Source organism: Neolamprologus brichardi, chromosome 9 (assembly GCF_056152115.1).
Source record: "Neolamprologus brichardi isolate AB-2024 chromosome 9, ASM5615211v1, whole genome shotgun sequence".
NCBI classification, from domain to species: Eukaryota; Metazoa; Chordata; class Actinopteri; order Cichliformes; family Cichlidae; genus Neolamprologus; species Neolamprologus brichardi.
Window position 1 is genome coordinate 11,498,472 of NC_142112.1, and position 16,371 is coordinate 11,514,842.

Here is a 16,371-nt window from a genome sequence, read left to right on the forward strand (position 1 = left end):
TAAATCGAAACATCGTCATTAAAAATACTTTTAATAAAATGTTAAAACCCCGCATCCATCAGGTTTTACATTTGGAGCAAAAAGAAAACAAATATAGACTTTTGTTAGTAACTCTGGAGTTAATCTTCCATTCATTTTATGTTTGTTTATGACTAAAAAAGTATTAGACGTACAATCTAATATACAGAGGCTATACAGAGGCTTAGCAACTAATGCTCGGCTGACGTAAGGGGCGATGCACGACGGTGACGTAGTGTGAGTTGTCGTGGCCGAGTGGTTAAGGCGATGGACTAGAAATCCATTGGGGTCTCCCCGCGCAGGTTCGAATCCTGCCGACAACGCGACTGTGTTTTTGTCCGATATTTATCGAGACTGAATCTACATAAACTACGTTATGGTGGCGGCCATGTCTGTTGCAAAGAACCTACATTCAGAACCTTCCCTGTGTTACTGTGCTAAATATCTTGAATGGTGCTGCTCAGTATAATGGTTACATCAGGTATGTTCCTGAATGGCAGCCGCAAGATTAGGTATAGCTGCAAATCATTCCAGCTGCATTCATTTTGTGTAGATTCCCAGATACCTAAAAACATTTATTGTCCACAGAGTCTTTTAGTGAAATTATTTTTCTTTGAAGGAGAACATCAGAAAACAGCAAGGGCATTAGAGCAGCACCGCTGAAACATTAAATGGACACCAGTGACTAACCAATGTATGTATATATATTGAAATATACTCATTAAACAACATAAACATACTCATTCGTAAATTTGGGCTACATGTTTGCGTGTGTCATTTGTTTAGAAGGTCTAGGCTAGCTTTCTTCTCTATAGCCTTAATGGCACATCCTGTTCTTTAAATCATATTTCAGGTTGTTGTGTCAGTACATAGTAGGTGTAAAGTATGCAATATGCAATATGCAGCCCCATACTAACAAACTGTGATGCACTGTGTATTCTGACACTTTTCTATCAGAATTGCCATGACACTTTTCTGCAATTTGACCTTTAGCAGCTTGTTTGTTGGATCACAGCACAGAGGCCAGCCTTGGGTCCCCATGAGCATCAGTAAGCTTTGTCCACCCATGACCCTGTTGCTGGTTCACCACTGTTTCTTCCTTGGACCACTTTTCATAGATTGTGACCACTGCAGACTGGGAACACTCCACAGGAGCTGGAGTTTTGCAGATGCTCTAACCCAGTTATCTAACCTTTTAAATTTGCTCAAATCCTCATGCTTGCCCATTTTTCCTCCTTCTAACACATCAACTCTGAGGACAAAATGTTCACTTCTCCCACATATATCCCACCCGCTAGCAGGTAGCAGGTGATGCAGATTCTGATTCAGAGTCTGCAGTATCATCAGTATTATTCACTTTTCGATTTGTGGCTCACTAACACCAAAAGATGAAGCCCACCTGTAAAGTCACAGCAGTGCAAACTGTGTATGCCATCGTCACTGGAACTTACATGTGTTCATTTGGTGAGGCGGACAACACATAAATCTCTAATGTGCAGCTGTCACCTTAGAGATAAACAGCAGCATTGAGTGTTCACTCAGCATTAACTCATTGTTTTGTGCACTAAATCCCACAATTAACAATTTTTTCCAACATTAATTTCCTCTCTTGCGTTGGAGTTTATCGTTTTACATATATATATTTTATGTTATTGAAATTTATCATTATCATTGTCTGATACCATCTCTGATTGGAGCAGGTGAGACTCTTGGGGATCATTTTGTGCAGAAGAGTCACATGACATGTGACTTAATGTTTTGCATAAGAGTAACTGTTCTGCTCTCTCTGGCATTATATATATGCAGCTCTAAAGCTTCATACAGGTGAGTTACATTCAGACTGCCATAGCTTTAACTTGTTTGAGGGGCTGGGACATATAAAAGCATGCTTGAGTGATCAGAATAAAAGCATTTCTGAAGTAATAAAGGTATGTAATGACGCACTGTAGTAATGATGGGAGAAGATTATGAAATTAGATATAAGGAATATCCCCTTATTACACATATTGTCTTATCTCTGATAAAAATGACTTTCTTCCATTATTGTTCTTTGGAAAAAGGGAACTGCGATGGCCGGGAATCGAACCCGGGTCAACTGCTTGGAAGGCAGCTATGCTTACCACTATACCACCATCGCCTGATGCACATCTGGAATCTGGAATCAGGCAGCAATTCATCCGGGGCTTTACACAGCTGAGAGAGGAGGGGAGTGGAGAAAAGGAGGAACAAAGGAGCCAACACAGCAAGAGAAGAGAAGTGAAGTGTTGAATGATGCTTGCTTCAGTTAGAAACCAAAATCTTCTCTCACATCCTACTAATCCTGAAGTGCTCACTCACCAAAGTAGCTGCCTAGGTGGAAAAAGTAGTCTTTCTTTACTTAGGAGAAGTACAGTAATCTGTGTTACAAACACTCTGCTAAAAGTTGAAGTATCTATTGAACTTCTTTACTCAAGTAAAAGTGAAAATGTACCACCTCTGAAATGTACTCAAAGTAAAAAGTAAAAATATGTCTTGACTGATTTCTGTTCTCCACACTGACAGTACACTGATTATGCTGTCTTTATACTTTGCTTGTGATGTCTGTGGATGTTCCAGGTATTTAATTCCTAGTGGGGGGCTTTGCCCTTTGGAGATGGTCTTGAGTTGTTACATGAGCAAAGGTGTGAAAAAGAGCTGCGATGGCCGGGAATCGAACCCGGGTCAACTGCTTGGAAGGCAGCTATGCTTACCACTATACCACCATCGCTTGATACACAGCTGGAACCACATGAAGCATGACGATGAACACCACAGCTGCTGTGCATCAGTTCAACACAGTGCTTTACTTTAAATCCATCACAGTACAGTAAGCTAACCTGTTTATCCTGCACTAACCTGCAGAGGATCTTCGGGCAACATTTCAATAACAAAGCATACCCCACTTTCCGTTGATCAAATCCCACTGAACATCCTTACCTTAAATCTAACCTCTCTTCTTCCTCTCCTGTCTTTTCCTATCTTTCTCCATGCAGCACATTCATGGAGAGAGCCTAGTCAGTCCTCTGTGTACAGCTTGTTTAGCGAGTCCTAAAAACACAACAGTGGCAGTATAGGTTAAAATTTTACAGTTTTATTATTGTTTACTATTGCTGGGGGTTGCTGACAACTTTCTGAGTGAGAAATCTGAGTTGAAGGGAAATTCCAGAATCAAATTCTGACTGGGAACTCGTGACTTATTCAGGAACGCATCATAAAAGCCATTTAGAGCCACTAGAGGCTAAATGTTGTCAGCATTAACTGAAACAAGTAACATTACTGCTTAAGTTAAAAACAAAACAAACAAAACATGGACATGTTATCAAAAATATATGTGGACACTTTTGACAAATACAAAAAAATGAAATGCCATTTTAAATGATATATATACTTTGATCGGGAATGGTTTTTTGTCTTAGCCAATTACGGTAGAGCATGACAAACCTAAATGTTCTGACTGCCGTTGTCCTCTGGAGCCCCGTAACACTCACACTCGTTGCACTGCCTCATCTTACTACCAGATGTCACCGTCGAGTCATTTCAAGCAGGTATTTGATAATTTCTTCTTTAAACTATTTTTTCTTTATAAATATATTTTAGAAAATAAATCAGTTTGCACGTATTATTTAGAAAAAATGGGGATTTTATGCTTTTATTCCTTTGTAAATCATTAAAATAAATGAAAAATAATAAAAATTACAGACTTAATCTGTTCGTGGCCAAGTGGCCGCGAACAAGCTGAAAGGGTAGTGATTTTGATCAAACCCAGAGGGTTAATGATTATTTCTTTAATACACAGGATGCGTTCAACAGCTGGCCTCACGGTGGGTTACTCACAGGGGATGTAGCTCAGTGGTAGAGCGCATGCTTTGCATGTATGAGGCCCCGGGTTCAATCCCCGGCATCTCCAGACTTTTAAAGTGCTGAATCAGTCTGGTGCCGCTTTGCAGCATGTCGGATTCTCAGTAAGGTCGTACACGTAGACGTGAAACGTGTGGTGTGTGGAGGTAAAAACAACGTATCCACAGTCAGTCGTCCTGCCGTCTTTGTACGCTGGTAGGTAAAATATTTGAAACAAACATTAGATCTAATCACAGTCTTAACCACTTTTTAAAGTATTTTTATTATAATTTTCTCTAAAAACTTTGAAGAAGCCATAAAAGCTTCCATGCTTATGTGCAGATCAATAATATTTTTTGCCACTTCAGGTCCTGACTAGTTTTCCTCCCTCGCTGAACTCTAATCAGTCTGCAAGCTTTGCAGTTTATACGAGGAACAGACGTGGAGAGGGCAGCAAATCAAGTCTATGCTTCTTTCTTGCAGCATTACACGTTCTCGAGACCAGGAGGCACACGAGGGCACCAAAGAGAAAGAAATCCTCAGTTTTTTAAGTGTTCAGTGAGCCTACAGCAGCACATGTCGAGATCTCGTTCTAGTACTTATGAAGGCTGCCGGCAGGTGGCAGTATCTGTCTGCAACGCTCAGTGGAAACCGTGACCGTGACAGTAAATACTGCAACTTTCATTTCAGCTTGACAGGCACGTCTCTGGGCTGAGTTCACCACCCACTCACATGTGACGCTTATAGAAAGAGGAAGAGTGGGCCCGGGCTGCAGATAGGACACAACACTTCACACCACACGGGTTTCCCTGATGCAAATTCAGTAGCAGATACTGCCCATGACTAAATATGAACAAATAAAAGTTGTCTAGTGGCGAACTTTGCTACAACTTGATTCACGTTTGATCTCTGTGATCTAGCTGCTAGATTGGGGAATTCGGGAAAACCCACATGAAGAGGCTTCCAATGAAAAAGCTAGTTCGGGTTTTTTTAAACTTTTTTTAAATTGCTGTTTACTGCTGAAATATTGTAGAAAATGCGGCATGAGCATTTCTAGTCATGCAGTTGTGATTCATGTAGAGTGATTAGTGCTGGGTAAATCTGATCAGATTTGCTGAAATGTGGTAAAACTGAGAGTCAGAAAGTCAACTGGGAATTCAAAAGAGTTGTTTCAGTGAGAGAAAGCTGATGTTTCATACTCTGGAATCACCTTTTAATTTTGGTCCAGACTGAAAGGTTTGGACAAGTTTTGCATGTTAGTGGTGTGGGATAGTGCAAATGTTGGTATCAAGCAGATAACAAGTAAATATTTAGGTCAGTATTGCTGATACCAACACTGATACCCATACTGATGATCTACAGAGGTAGTGTTTATAAGGGACAGCATTGTGTCATGATTTATGGGATAAATCAGCACCAATTTGCTAATTCTGAACACATTTTAAAGAGCACTAAATCACTTTGGTTTTTATTTTCCACAATAATAAGGTAATAGAACAAAACACACCTTCCAGCTGAGTTTTGTTGTTCATGTATTTCAAACATGGGACTTCATAAAGACCTTCGGCTTCACTTCTGTTGTTTAAATGAGTCATGAGGGATAAATAAAATAGACACGACAGTCAACTAAAAAAAGGTTCAGACATTTTTCATATTGCGTATTACATATTTCGTTTTTTCTTTTTATAAAAGGATAATTTCGTGAACACACTTCAGAGGGCTACATACTGAACTTAGAGTACAGAAAAGTTAGAAGTGTCGATATTTGGATTGATCCAGCCACCTCTATTGCATGGATTGTTGTGCATTTGGACATTCATAAAGTCCAGCAAGTTCATATTTGCACTCATGTCTGTAATTGCAGGTGGATTCTCTCTCTCCTCCTGGTTTGCAGTCCTCATCAATCACTACCCTTCTAATGTGTAAAAGCCATAATAATGATAATGATAGTGCAGAGTTGTAGTTAGAAACAAGGTGATGAAGGACCTTCAAAGTAATTTTAAAGGATCTTAAAATCTGGTCTAAAACTTGCTGGAAGTTGGTGCAAAATGCTGAAACAGGAATTGTTCTAGTTAAAGGCCTGGTCGGGGAGTTCTGTAGAGTCGGCAGTCTTTCAATGCCGTTCTGCTAAGGCAGGTGAAAAGGTAGTAATATCTCCACATAACCTTCAAAATAAAACAGGAAGTAAACCTAAAGGGGGACCAAGAGCAAACTCAAAATGAAAGAAGCAGATAGCGGGGAACAAAGGAGGCACATGAATAAAGACTAACACTCAGAAAAACAAGAACTGAGGATTTACAAGAAAAATGTATGATTCACAATAAGAGGCACAGAAAAAGCAAAAGCTAAGGATAATAAACGGGAACCTCAACAAGAGCAGAATGAACTCTGACCTTTCTTCTCACATGAGCAGAGGGGGGTAGAGTAGCCAAAATTGTAATCAAGTAATAGTGGCACTACTTCATGGTAGTTTTACTCAGGTAAAAGTAAAAAGCAGCCATCCAAGAAATTACTTAAGTAAGAGTAAAAACGTTTTTTGTAAAAAAGGCTACTTTAACTGATCATAGCATCTGATTTAATGTTTAAAAATGAGATAATCAGACAGACAAAAATGTAGTTTTGTGCAAGTTTGGGTATTTTAAAAGCAAAAAAATACTACTAAATACTATAAATAACATGATTACAAAATAATAAATCTAAGCAGAGGAAACACGTTTCCAAATCATTATTAAACTAATATTTAGAGTAGGTATATTACCTATGGTGCTACTTTACTTCTCCAAATGGCACAACAGCCTCAGCAGATAGAATAACATTAAAACAACAAACCTTATGTACGATTGTAGGTTTGTGTCTGTGTCTCATGCATTTTTGGTTAAAACGTGTTTATCATTCATTCCCTGAAGTTACTCACACTGAGTTGAGTCGTCAGAATTTTTTCTCAAGTAAGAATATTACTCAAGTAACAGTTAAAAGCACAGTGTAGTAAAATTACTCCTAAAAGTTATTTTTTTCTAAAAGGTTACAAGTAAATGTAGCTACGTACATGTAATTAGTTACTACCCTTCTCTGCACGTGGGTTATGTGTTATGCTGATGTCATCATTCGAAACTTTGCTAACGTCATGAAGAATCTATGGCAGAAAAGAGGGAAGTGTTTGTTAGAGCCCATTTAAACTCTGTTGGTATAATCAGAATCTAGGTTTCACTGGTAAATGGGTTGTCTTACCCCAAAAAGCCAAATAGAAAAGTTGCAACAGAATTACATCCATGATTCCAGTAGACCACCTTGATATTTGAACTAATTACAGTGATCTAAGGATATATGTCACTGGATGTTAAATGTTTCATTGTATCATTTGTTGCATCTCTGATGAAATGCTTGTGTTTTTTCTGCACATTATTTGCATTTTTCCATTAGTACAGATGTAACATACAGGTAACATTCAGGTTTCAAATGTTAGAGCTAACAGTCATGATTTTAATAAACTGATTCTCAGTAATGCCTGCTGTCTGTTGCTCATTCTAAAAAAAACTGTCAGCCCAGCACCAGGAGCTCCTGCAGACGTGGGACTGGTGACGGTTAACGGTTGGAAGAAAAAGAAAGTAGAGGCAGTCAGCTGACTGAATGTGAAACATACTGACATACTCAAGTTTTGAATTTCATTCACCTTTCCAGGAATCTCCCTTAGTGAGTTCAAAAATGAATAGCAGCTAACGAGTTATGGCTGCAGTGACATATACACAGACAATTTGGGATTTTTGAGTTGATTGCATTTATTGCAGAATGACATTTTGAAAACTCTTGGTAATTTCTACACTTAATACTAAAGAAAGCAAAAGTAAATTATTGTTACTTTCAGCAGAAACATACACTCGGAAAGTGCCCAAAATGCTGAGTTTATCTTATTTAATTACATGTAAATTTTGTTACATAATTACAATGTAAAATATTAAATTCAGTGGAATCTGGTCAGGTTTACTTGATATAGATTTGATTTGTACTGATCACATTTTCCTTTATGATGAATTATTAAATTAAATAAATCTTTGATTTGACAAATTTCAGTTGCATTTTACTTAAAATGACTGCTTCATGTTCATTGAGGGTGCATAATGTTTTTGTTTTTTTTTGAGGCATGAAATATGGGCTTTCTCTGAGAGTTGGGGACTCAAAAGAGAAGTGAAGCTGCATCCAAGCCTTATATCACCAAGCAATGCAAAGCAATACAGTGGTGTAAAGCACGCTGTCACTGAACTCTCGAACAGTGGAGATGTGTTCTCTGGAGTGATGAATCGTACTTCTTCATACTTCATCGTACTTCATCGTACTTCTTCATCTGGCATTCTAACGGATGAGCCTGGGTTTGGCAATTGCCAGGAGAACACCAAGTGTAGAGTTTGGTGGAGGGGAATAATGGTGTTGGGTTGTTTTTAAGGAGTTGGGCTCAGTCCCTTACTTCCAGTGAAAGAAACTATTAATACTTCAGCATACTGAGACATTTTGGAGAATTTCCAAACTTTATGGGAACAGTTTGGGGATGGCCCCTTCCTGTTCCAACATGACTGTTTCAGTGCACACAGCAAGCTCCATAAAGACATGTATGAGAAGGGTTGGTGTGGAAGAACTTGACTGGCCTGCACAGAGTCCTGACCTCAATTTTGGTCCAGACTGAAAAGGCTGGACTAGCATTGCACATATTGTCGAATGTTTAATTGTATAATTTATTGGATGTTTGTGAAACATAGTGATATACTCAAGTTTTCAGTTTCCTTTCCAGGAATCTCCCCTAGCAATTTCAAAAACGAATAGCTGCTAAAGCTAAGGCTGCAGTGACACACACACAGATCATAGGATTTTTGAGTTTATTGCATTTATTGCAGAATGACACTTTAAAAACTCTGGGTAACTTTTACACTTAATCCAAAAGAAAACAGAAATAAATCACTTGCTTTTTTCCCTTTCAGTATAAAGCAGCGCATGCCTCATCTCAGTGGATGTACAGAACATAAAACAAAATCACTCATCGCATTCATTCCACAGAAGCTTCATTTTGCAAAGCACAGTGTTGCCAAGAATATTCCACAGGAATTAACAGGACGACGTTCGAAAAGAACTACACATCATACATGTTTACACACATACTTTAAGACACAGTTTACACTTTAAGTAACTCAAATGATACAATAACTTTTTTCAGAAGGTTTTAGGAGAAAAAAAACCAGCGTGCATTTATCACCATGAACCCGAACTGAAATAAAGTACAAACATCCCACAAAAGAAGTGTGGGAAATTATATGTACAGTATAATGCTTATTTATTCACAATGCATCCAAACACTGTCCTGCAGTGTTTTCTATTTCAGGCCGAACTGGACCCATTCATTCCAAGTCACACTTGCTGTTTTACATCATTACGAGTCATGTTGGCTATAGCTGTCCACGAGTCTCAGCCATTTATGTGGCCTTAAGAACAGTTCAGCCTTATAAATGGTGTTGTCTGGTCATTTGTTAGCCATACTCTGAGGAAGGCGGCCCCGTCACCAGTTTAGAGTAACCCGACAAGGCCCCTAGGTCAATGTACAGCGAGCCCTTCCTCCTGATGTGTCCAGAACCTTCAGAGTACAGAGAGGATTCTGCAGAGAAGACCAGGTACATGTTAACGTTAAGTAGCCAGCTTATTATTAATAACAGAGAACAAACTGAACTCGGCACTAAAGGCTTTACCCTGCGTGGTGTCGTGGTGCTGGCTCTGCTGCCGTAGCAAGGTGTGGGTGGCCTCTTCCAGAGCCGAGTCAAGACTCCAGCAACGCGGCTGATCCTCTCTGGGAGGGTTAATGGCGTCATCCTTTAGTAGCTCAGATGCCGAGCTCCGCAGCGCAAGGTTCCTCTCTAGGGCTCGCTCCAGGAAGGACCGCATAACTGGGCTGCAGTCCTCCGCAATGTCCTCCAAAGGAGGGGCCTGCTTGTGGATCTGTTTGGAGACAGATTATACAAGGCTGTCATTAAAGAAGAGAAAAACAAAGCTAGTACTTCCAAATAACTCAAGAAAAAAAACAGCTATGCAGAACCGAAGCTGCCCTTTTTTTCAGTGGCTATGTGAGCAGTGGTTTGTAAAAGCAGTATGGTTACAATAAACAGGAACAAGGAGCAGCTGCAAAGCTCAGTCCGTACGAGTGACTTTGCCCTGTAATGCTACTTCTCCATGACGGCAGTTTCAAGTGGAAGTGAGTAAACGGCCAGAGCAAAGAAGCTGATAATCATTTTAAAAACAGAAATGGGACTAGCTAAAATGGAAAGAGCCCATGTAATGGAACGCTTTTAGACGAAACAGTGGTGAATGACTAAATAAGCCACAGGTCACCCACTGCAAACATCCTCTTTATCGCCTGGCAATCTTGACTGCGAAGGGCGTGAGCATGTTGTGTGCGGTAAGTGTGTCACTATTTGACCTCGCAGGATACTAACAGCACAGGACTGTCTCTGCTGAGGCATGTAACAGAGGCATATGTCTCCAATGGTAATTGGTAACCAAGGAGGATTTATACCTGCAGCGAGGAAAGAGCAACATTAACACTAAAGGAGTTGTTTTTCCTAATTGTCTCTTTCCTTTTAGGTCTGTGTTGGCCCAACATACTCAGTGCTTTCATGCTATTCAGTGTGCACCAGCCACTGAGGTGCAGGTAGCATACAGTGGGGTTGTTGTTGTTTTCTTTTAAGAGCAAAAAAAAAAAGAAAAATCAAGAAATGAAAACAAACAAAAACAAAATTAAGTGATGTACTAATTTGCTGTGTAATAAGTATTTCATGGGAAACCTTTCACAGTTTATCTACAAACTGATTTACTATCATGCAATCTAGCATTAAGCATAAAGGTCAGCTCATGCTGATGGGAAAGTACTTGGTCATAAATCAGAGCACTGAAACTTAAAAGATACCGACAAACATCAGCATCCAACTTTAGGGTCATCAGACGTCTCTGGTGCGCAAATTCAAACATGCTTTTTCCCCCAATATCACAAATTCATCCTGTGAGGACCACAAATATCTGCACCAACCATTCTGGTTGCGTTCATTTCCCTATGATGTGATTTTCATGTGCAGTACTTACAATGTAGAGGTACGATGGATATGCAGTGCGTGGGTATCTCCTGACCCAGGGAGGACTACCGGTCTGCATGTGAATGATGGTGGTGCCCAGGCTGTAGATGTCTGTCTTGGTGCTGTGTCCTCGACACAGAACCAACTCTGGACTCATATACATCTGAAAGAAAGACGGGGGATGTTTAATGGGTGACTTTTAACATGGCTGCAGATCAGAATGGCAGAGAGAGAGAGAGAGAAACAAGTTCCCTTTTTATTCAGTGCGACAGTCAAATTCTCCGTGTCAGCGAGACACAACAAACAGGAAGTGACCTGTTGTTAGTGTAAAAGGGGTTTTCTGCCTGCAACCAAACAAGCAACCTGCAGACCCACGCTGCGCATAAAAAAAGGTAAGGGAAGTGCAGAAGTGTGTTGGTCTTTGGAGGGTGAAAGGTAAACACACCAGAGTTCATCTCTTTGTGTCTTTCTGCTGGAAATTCCAGCTTGCACTCCCATGTTCATGTAACCCTGAGTAACCCAGCATATTTACAGGCTGTGCCTGTAAATACGCACAGGCTGTGCCTCTCTTATTATTACTCCTGGGTGTCTGCCCTGGGACTTTCCACAAGCACTTGAGAGGCCCGGGGGTGCATGTACACAGAACTATATAGACTGACACACAAGCATGGGAAAGCAAGGACCAGTGGGTGAGAAGGTGTGTGCAAAATCTTCATCCTAAAAGAAAAACAACTTAAAGAGCTGAAAGCCCTGAGCATCAGCAAACTATTAATAGTGGCTGTGAGGCCAATGAGTGCACTGACTGCTCTAAATTAATGCTTGCCAGTCACTGACTCTGTAATCATTTTGGAAAAGCACACAAGTGCTGACAAGTCGTGGGACTAATTTGCTAAAATCCCTCGGGAAGTCTAGTGCGAGTCACGTGTCAACACACGCTCCAGATCAGCAAAAGAAAAGCAAGCATTGATCGGAGAGCAATTACTTAAAACAGAAGGCCCGCATTCATTACAGGGCTACACTTACATCTTTTAAGGCGGAGCGGCTTATTTCCTTACCTCTGTTCCTCTCAGATCTCTGGGAATGTATACATCATCTGTCATCTGCACTGTCAGCCCAAAGTCCACCAGGACTGCTTTGTCTGACATCAGGACAATGTTGCTGGCTGTGGAGAGATGAAAAGGAAGGAGGCGTGATTCAAGATGGTGCTTGAACTGATAAGATTTCAGTTTCAGGTCCACTGAGTCTGTATTGATCTTAAGCATGAAAACGATAAGTAGGTCACAGGCTTTGACAAAGGAAATTGCCATGAAGAGACTCATCCTTGTGCTTAAAATGTCACCAAGGTTTAATTACATATTTTGACTGCAGGCAGGAAATGCTAAGAACCGCAGCTTGTCAGAGGGCCAGAATGGTCATTTTAATAAGTCACTTGCCTCTCTGGACCATAATTGTAACCCTGACTGAGCATGAGAAGCAGGCTGGAATTTCCAGACAGCCTTTAAGCAGTGAGGCTGACAGACAGCTCTGCAGAATGCTTTGAGCCCAGCAGCACTGCTGTGGTTCCTCAGCTGAGCTCCACCTGCAGTAACTAGGGTGTATTTGTGTGATCTGTCATGATAGCTACCAGTCACTGTGACCAGGCTACCTTTGAAGAATTACTGAAAAAGCATTAGTCAATCTATCAGATTCCTATGATCTGCTTGGTTTGTGGCTGTTCACTGATTCATTCTTTTCAGCGAATTGAGTTGTTTACAAGAGCAATATCCGTCTGTGGCTTGAATTTGACGCATAGAAGATACAAACTGTAATTGCATAATTTCCTGTAACCTATGTACTTGTTCAATACCATGGAGCACATCCATCAAGAGTAAGTGACACACATCTTTTATGCTTACGTTTGATGTCATGGTGAATGACGTTGTGTGAGTGCAGGTACTCCAAGCCCCGCAGGACTTGCTTGGTCACCCAGATGATTTCGAACTCTCTCATCGGTCCGCAGCTGTCCAGTTTCTCCAGCACAGAGCCGCCTTCGCCGGCCTCCATGAACAGGTGGATGCTCTGGTTCCAGAGCAGAACGCCGTACAGCTCGGCGATGTTCTCATGGCGAAAGCGGGCCTGAAACTCTACATCAGCGGCTTTGAAGTTCTCCATGGGAATCTAGCGAGGGAGATAAGACACATGATCACAAATAGCCCACCGTTTTGGGAAACATGTTTATCTTATTTCTTGGAGTGAGTTAAAAGGCTCGGTGACACCATTGCATTTGACTGTTAAATATGAAGCCAGTGAGCTAAATGAGACATCCTGGGGACTGCTGGCCAAATGGATCAGTGTTTGCTTACAGTGACAACAAACTGACTTTTCACATTTTGCATTTTTATTGGTTAGGGTGGCTTTATTTGACAGTGCATAGAGGTTTTATCAGTTATTGGTAGAGCTAGCTAGCTCGGTAAAATGCATACTTAGATCTGTCCATATATTTTCTTCCACTTCTGTATTGTGGTTTATCTGGAGCCTATCCCAACTCCACACAGAAAGGCCCCAGCCGGCAGGTGGATTTGAACCCAGGAATCCACAGTGCTAACCACCACACAGTGTGAGAGCAAAATGTGCTACTTACATATAAAATGCTGAAGTTTTGGACCCTGCCTCAAGTGGCGATTTAAGGAACTACAATTAATGGTTCATTTTTATTATAAAAATGTGGGCGACCGTGGCACAGGGGGTTGGGAAGCGTATCTGTAACCGGAAGGTCGCCGGTTCGATCCCTGGGCTCTCTATCCTGGTCGTTGTGTCCTTGGGCAAGACACTTTACCCTACGGGTGTTGGCCAGAGGGGCCGATGGCGCGATATGGCAGCCTCGCTTCTGTCAGTCTGCCCCAGGGTAGCTGTGGCTACAACCGTAGCTTGCCTCCGTGTGTGAATGCGAGAGTGAATGAATAGTGGCATTGTAAAGCGCTTTGGGTGCCTTGAAAAGCGCTATATAAATCCAATCCATTCTAATTATTGTTTTTTTTTTTACCCTGACAGCCTAATCAGGTAGTTCAGCTCAGTTAGTTCTGCAAATAAAGTATACATTTAATACATACTTCACAAGGACACTGACTCTTTCTGTATTTAACAGATTAGCTGACATAGTAACATACTGTTATCCTGTTTTTTGTGCTTTAAGAAATCTATTGTTATTAGTTTGTCAGTGATAATTTTAAAGTTGTTTCTTTAAAGAAATAATTTCTCAGTAATTATTATCTGATGATGGCATTGTTTTAAGCAGATAAGGACATCCTAACTCCAAGCCCTTATTGCAAACTATTTCCAGTAAATCCTCTGCAGTACATTCACAGCAGCGTGAAAAAAACAGCACTGTGTCAACATAGTATTCTGACGATAACACCTGACTAGAGAGGAAAGTACTCCTTCCTCATTTGTCAATATTTTCCATACAACAGCGTAAGCACGCAGCCTCCCTCCCTCCTCGTTCTCAAGCATAGATCTGCCCAGATAGAAGCAGCATGTGTGGTTTTTACATGTGTCTTTAATGAATCTGGCCCTGTCACAAACATCCAGAGGAGCTGTGGGAAGTTATTGTTGAAATTCCAGTCTTACATTAATCCCAGCCCATGTTGTAAGTTTGCTACAAGAACAAATAGTCCTTCATTCAGCAAACTTGTTCCTCTTTCACTCAGTAAACATAGCAAATGTCCCGCTGGCACCAACAATGTTTGTACAAACAGAGGAGTAATTGGACTGTAAACAAGCAGTATTTGGCAGGTTAAATATTTGGCACGCAGGTCAAGAGCTGTCGAGAAGTCAAGGACAGGCGGGATTTCTAGTCACCGATCAGGCAGACTCACCAGTTTGCAGGCCATTCTCTTCCTGGTGGTGGTGTCCTGAGCCAAGTGGACTTTCCCAAATGAGCCCTTAGGCACGAGGCCAGACCCATGATTCTTGTAGGTCAATTTCCATGGAAACAGGAGAACGTCCATGTTAATCTGGTAGCGGCCTTTTTTCACAGCCATGTCCTTCTATTTGTTTTTAGGAAGGAAAAAAAAAAGAAAATTATGCAAGTTTTTCTAGGCTGACCATATCAACTAAACATTCAGGTTATGTTGAAGATTAAAAAAGAAAAAAACAACAAGATTCTCACCTTATTTAGGAGGACTCCCATTTCCTCTGGCAGGTTTGGCAAGGCTGCCGTCTGCATGCTGGACAGGAGGTTGACAAAGGACAGGACCTCTGTCACAGTCCCATATCGAACTCCATTAGCGTAGTCCTTCTGCTCACTCCCCAAAACCACCACCTCCCCTGCCTCCTCATTCTCATCCATCTCCTCCTGGGAAAGTCCTTCTTCGTCTTCCAGCGACAAGATTTCTTCTTCCTCCTCTTCCTCGAGCCGATATAGAGTCTCTGCAGCGTTAATAATGTCCTCTAAATTCATGTGAGTCAAGAGCAGTTCTATTCCCGAGTCATATTTGTAATCCATGTTAATGCTCCGTTTGTCCAGCTCCATCTAAAATCAAACATCAGGAGGTCAGTGTGGGGACTGTTTCCGTGCTGACTTGAATTGTATAAGCGAGCGGATCGTTCATGACTGGGAAGGTTCACGTGGGGAGCAGGACGTGCAGTGAAACTACACTTAAGAAGTGAAGCTTTGATACAGCTGGCTGAACACACAGCTGGGAGGGGCTTCACAGGGCTGTTTTCCAAGCAAAAGAAGGGAGTTTCGCAGTAAAGCTGGGAAGCCCCCCCCCCCCGGAAAGCTTGAACCTTATTATACATTTATAAAACAACAACTGCCCATTATTATAACTATTATTAGCATTATGATGCTGCGATAAAGAGTTCAGCTCACATTACTCATTGCAAATCATACACATGTGCATTATTGCAAACCCCATGCAACATTTGAAATAAATACGTAAAAAATAAACCGTATTACGATCCAAACATGCAAATTTAGAATAGGTGCCTAGAAAAATAAAACAAACAAACAAAAAACAGTAGCTGTAGAGCTATAACTAGCTATCTGCCAAATATTCAGCTGCTTAAAGAAAAAATAGAGTTTCGCTGAATAACAGGAGTTACTTCTTTGAGTGACAGAAACCACGCGTTACCTGCCTTATGAAATTGAGTCGGAAGCTTAAGCGCACCGTCGTGTCTTCATTGTGGCGCCCCGCAGACTGTCTGATGTATGAAGCTCCGTGGATTGTGTTTAGAACGAAGTAAACACAGGAAGTGTGGCGTGTCTGTGGAGGTGGAGTACCTCTTTAGTGTCAGCAGCCCTCTCTCGCTGTCTTTGTATGTTTCGTTTTCCCTTTTCTTGTTTCCTCAAATGAAAAAACAACAAAGAAAAAACAACAAAAAAACGAAAAGCTTTCAGGACTGTTGGGTGCTTTCC

The 16,371-nt window shown here is 41.0% G+C and overlaps 1 protein-coding gene and 4 non-coding genes across 6 annotated transcripts; 2 read left to right on the plus strand and 3 right to left on the minus strand.

The window, feature by feature from the left end:
• The first annotated feature begins 259 nt into the window (after nucleotides 1-259).
• trnas-aga (transfer RNA serine (anticodon AGA)) lies at nucleotides 260-341 on the plus strand. The gene has a single exon. It is a non-coding gene; the product is annotated as a tRNA-Ser (tRNA).
• Nucleotides 342-2,083: 1,742 nt separating this feature from the next.
• On the minus strand, nucleotides 2,084-2,155 carry trnag-ucc (transfer RNA glycine (anticodon UCC)). Its single transcript has one exon. It is a non-coding gene; the product is annotated as a tRNA-Gly (tRNA).
• A 537-nt stretch (nucleotides 2,156-2,692) lies between these two features.
• Nucleotides 2,693-2,764, minus strand: trnag-ucc (transfer RNA glycine (anticodon UCC)). Its single transcript has one exon. It is a non-coding gene; the product is annotated as a tRNA-Gly (tRNA).
• Nucleotides 2,765-3,871: 1,107 nt separating this feature from the next.
• Nucleotides 3,872-3,943, plus strand: trnaa-ugc (transfer RNA alanine (anticodon UGC)). Its single transcript has one exon. It is a non-coding gene; the product is annotated as a tRNA-Ala (tRNA).
• A 4,762-nt stretch (nucleotides 3,944-8,705) lies between these two features.
• map3k8 (mitogen-activated protein kinase kinase kinase 8) lies at nucleotides 8,706-16,298 on the minus strand. 2 transcript variants are annotated; one of them, XM_006804505.3, is made up of 8 exons: nucleotides 16,088-16,298; nucleotides 15,121-15,483; nucleotides 14,828-14,998; nucleotides 12,869-13,130; nucleotides 12,029-12,135; nucleotides 10,984-11,136; nucleotides 9,600-9,846; nucleotides 8,706-9,508 (listed from the first exon to the last, which is right to left on the minus strand). In XM_006804505.3, the coding sequence occupies exons 2-8, from the start codon at nucleotides 15,481-15,483 to the stop codon at nucleotides 9,384-9,386; spliced, it is 1,428 nt and encodes a 475-aa protein (XP_006804568.1). In that variant the 5' UTR covers nucleotides 16,088-16,298; the 3' UTR covers nucleotides 8,706-9,383. The 2 variants fall into 2 exon arrangements, with proteins under 2 accessions (XP_006804568.1, XP_006804569.1); XM_006804506.3 differs by having other exon boundaries at nucleotides 16,092-16,292.
• Between the last annotated feature and the right edge of the window lie 73 nt (nucleotides 16,299-16,371).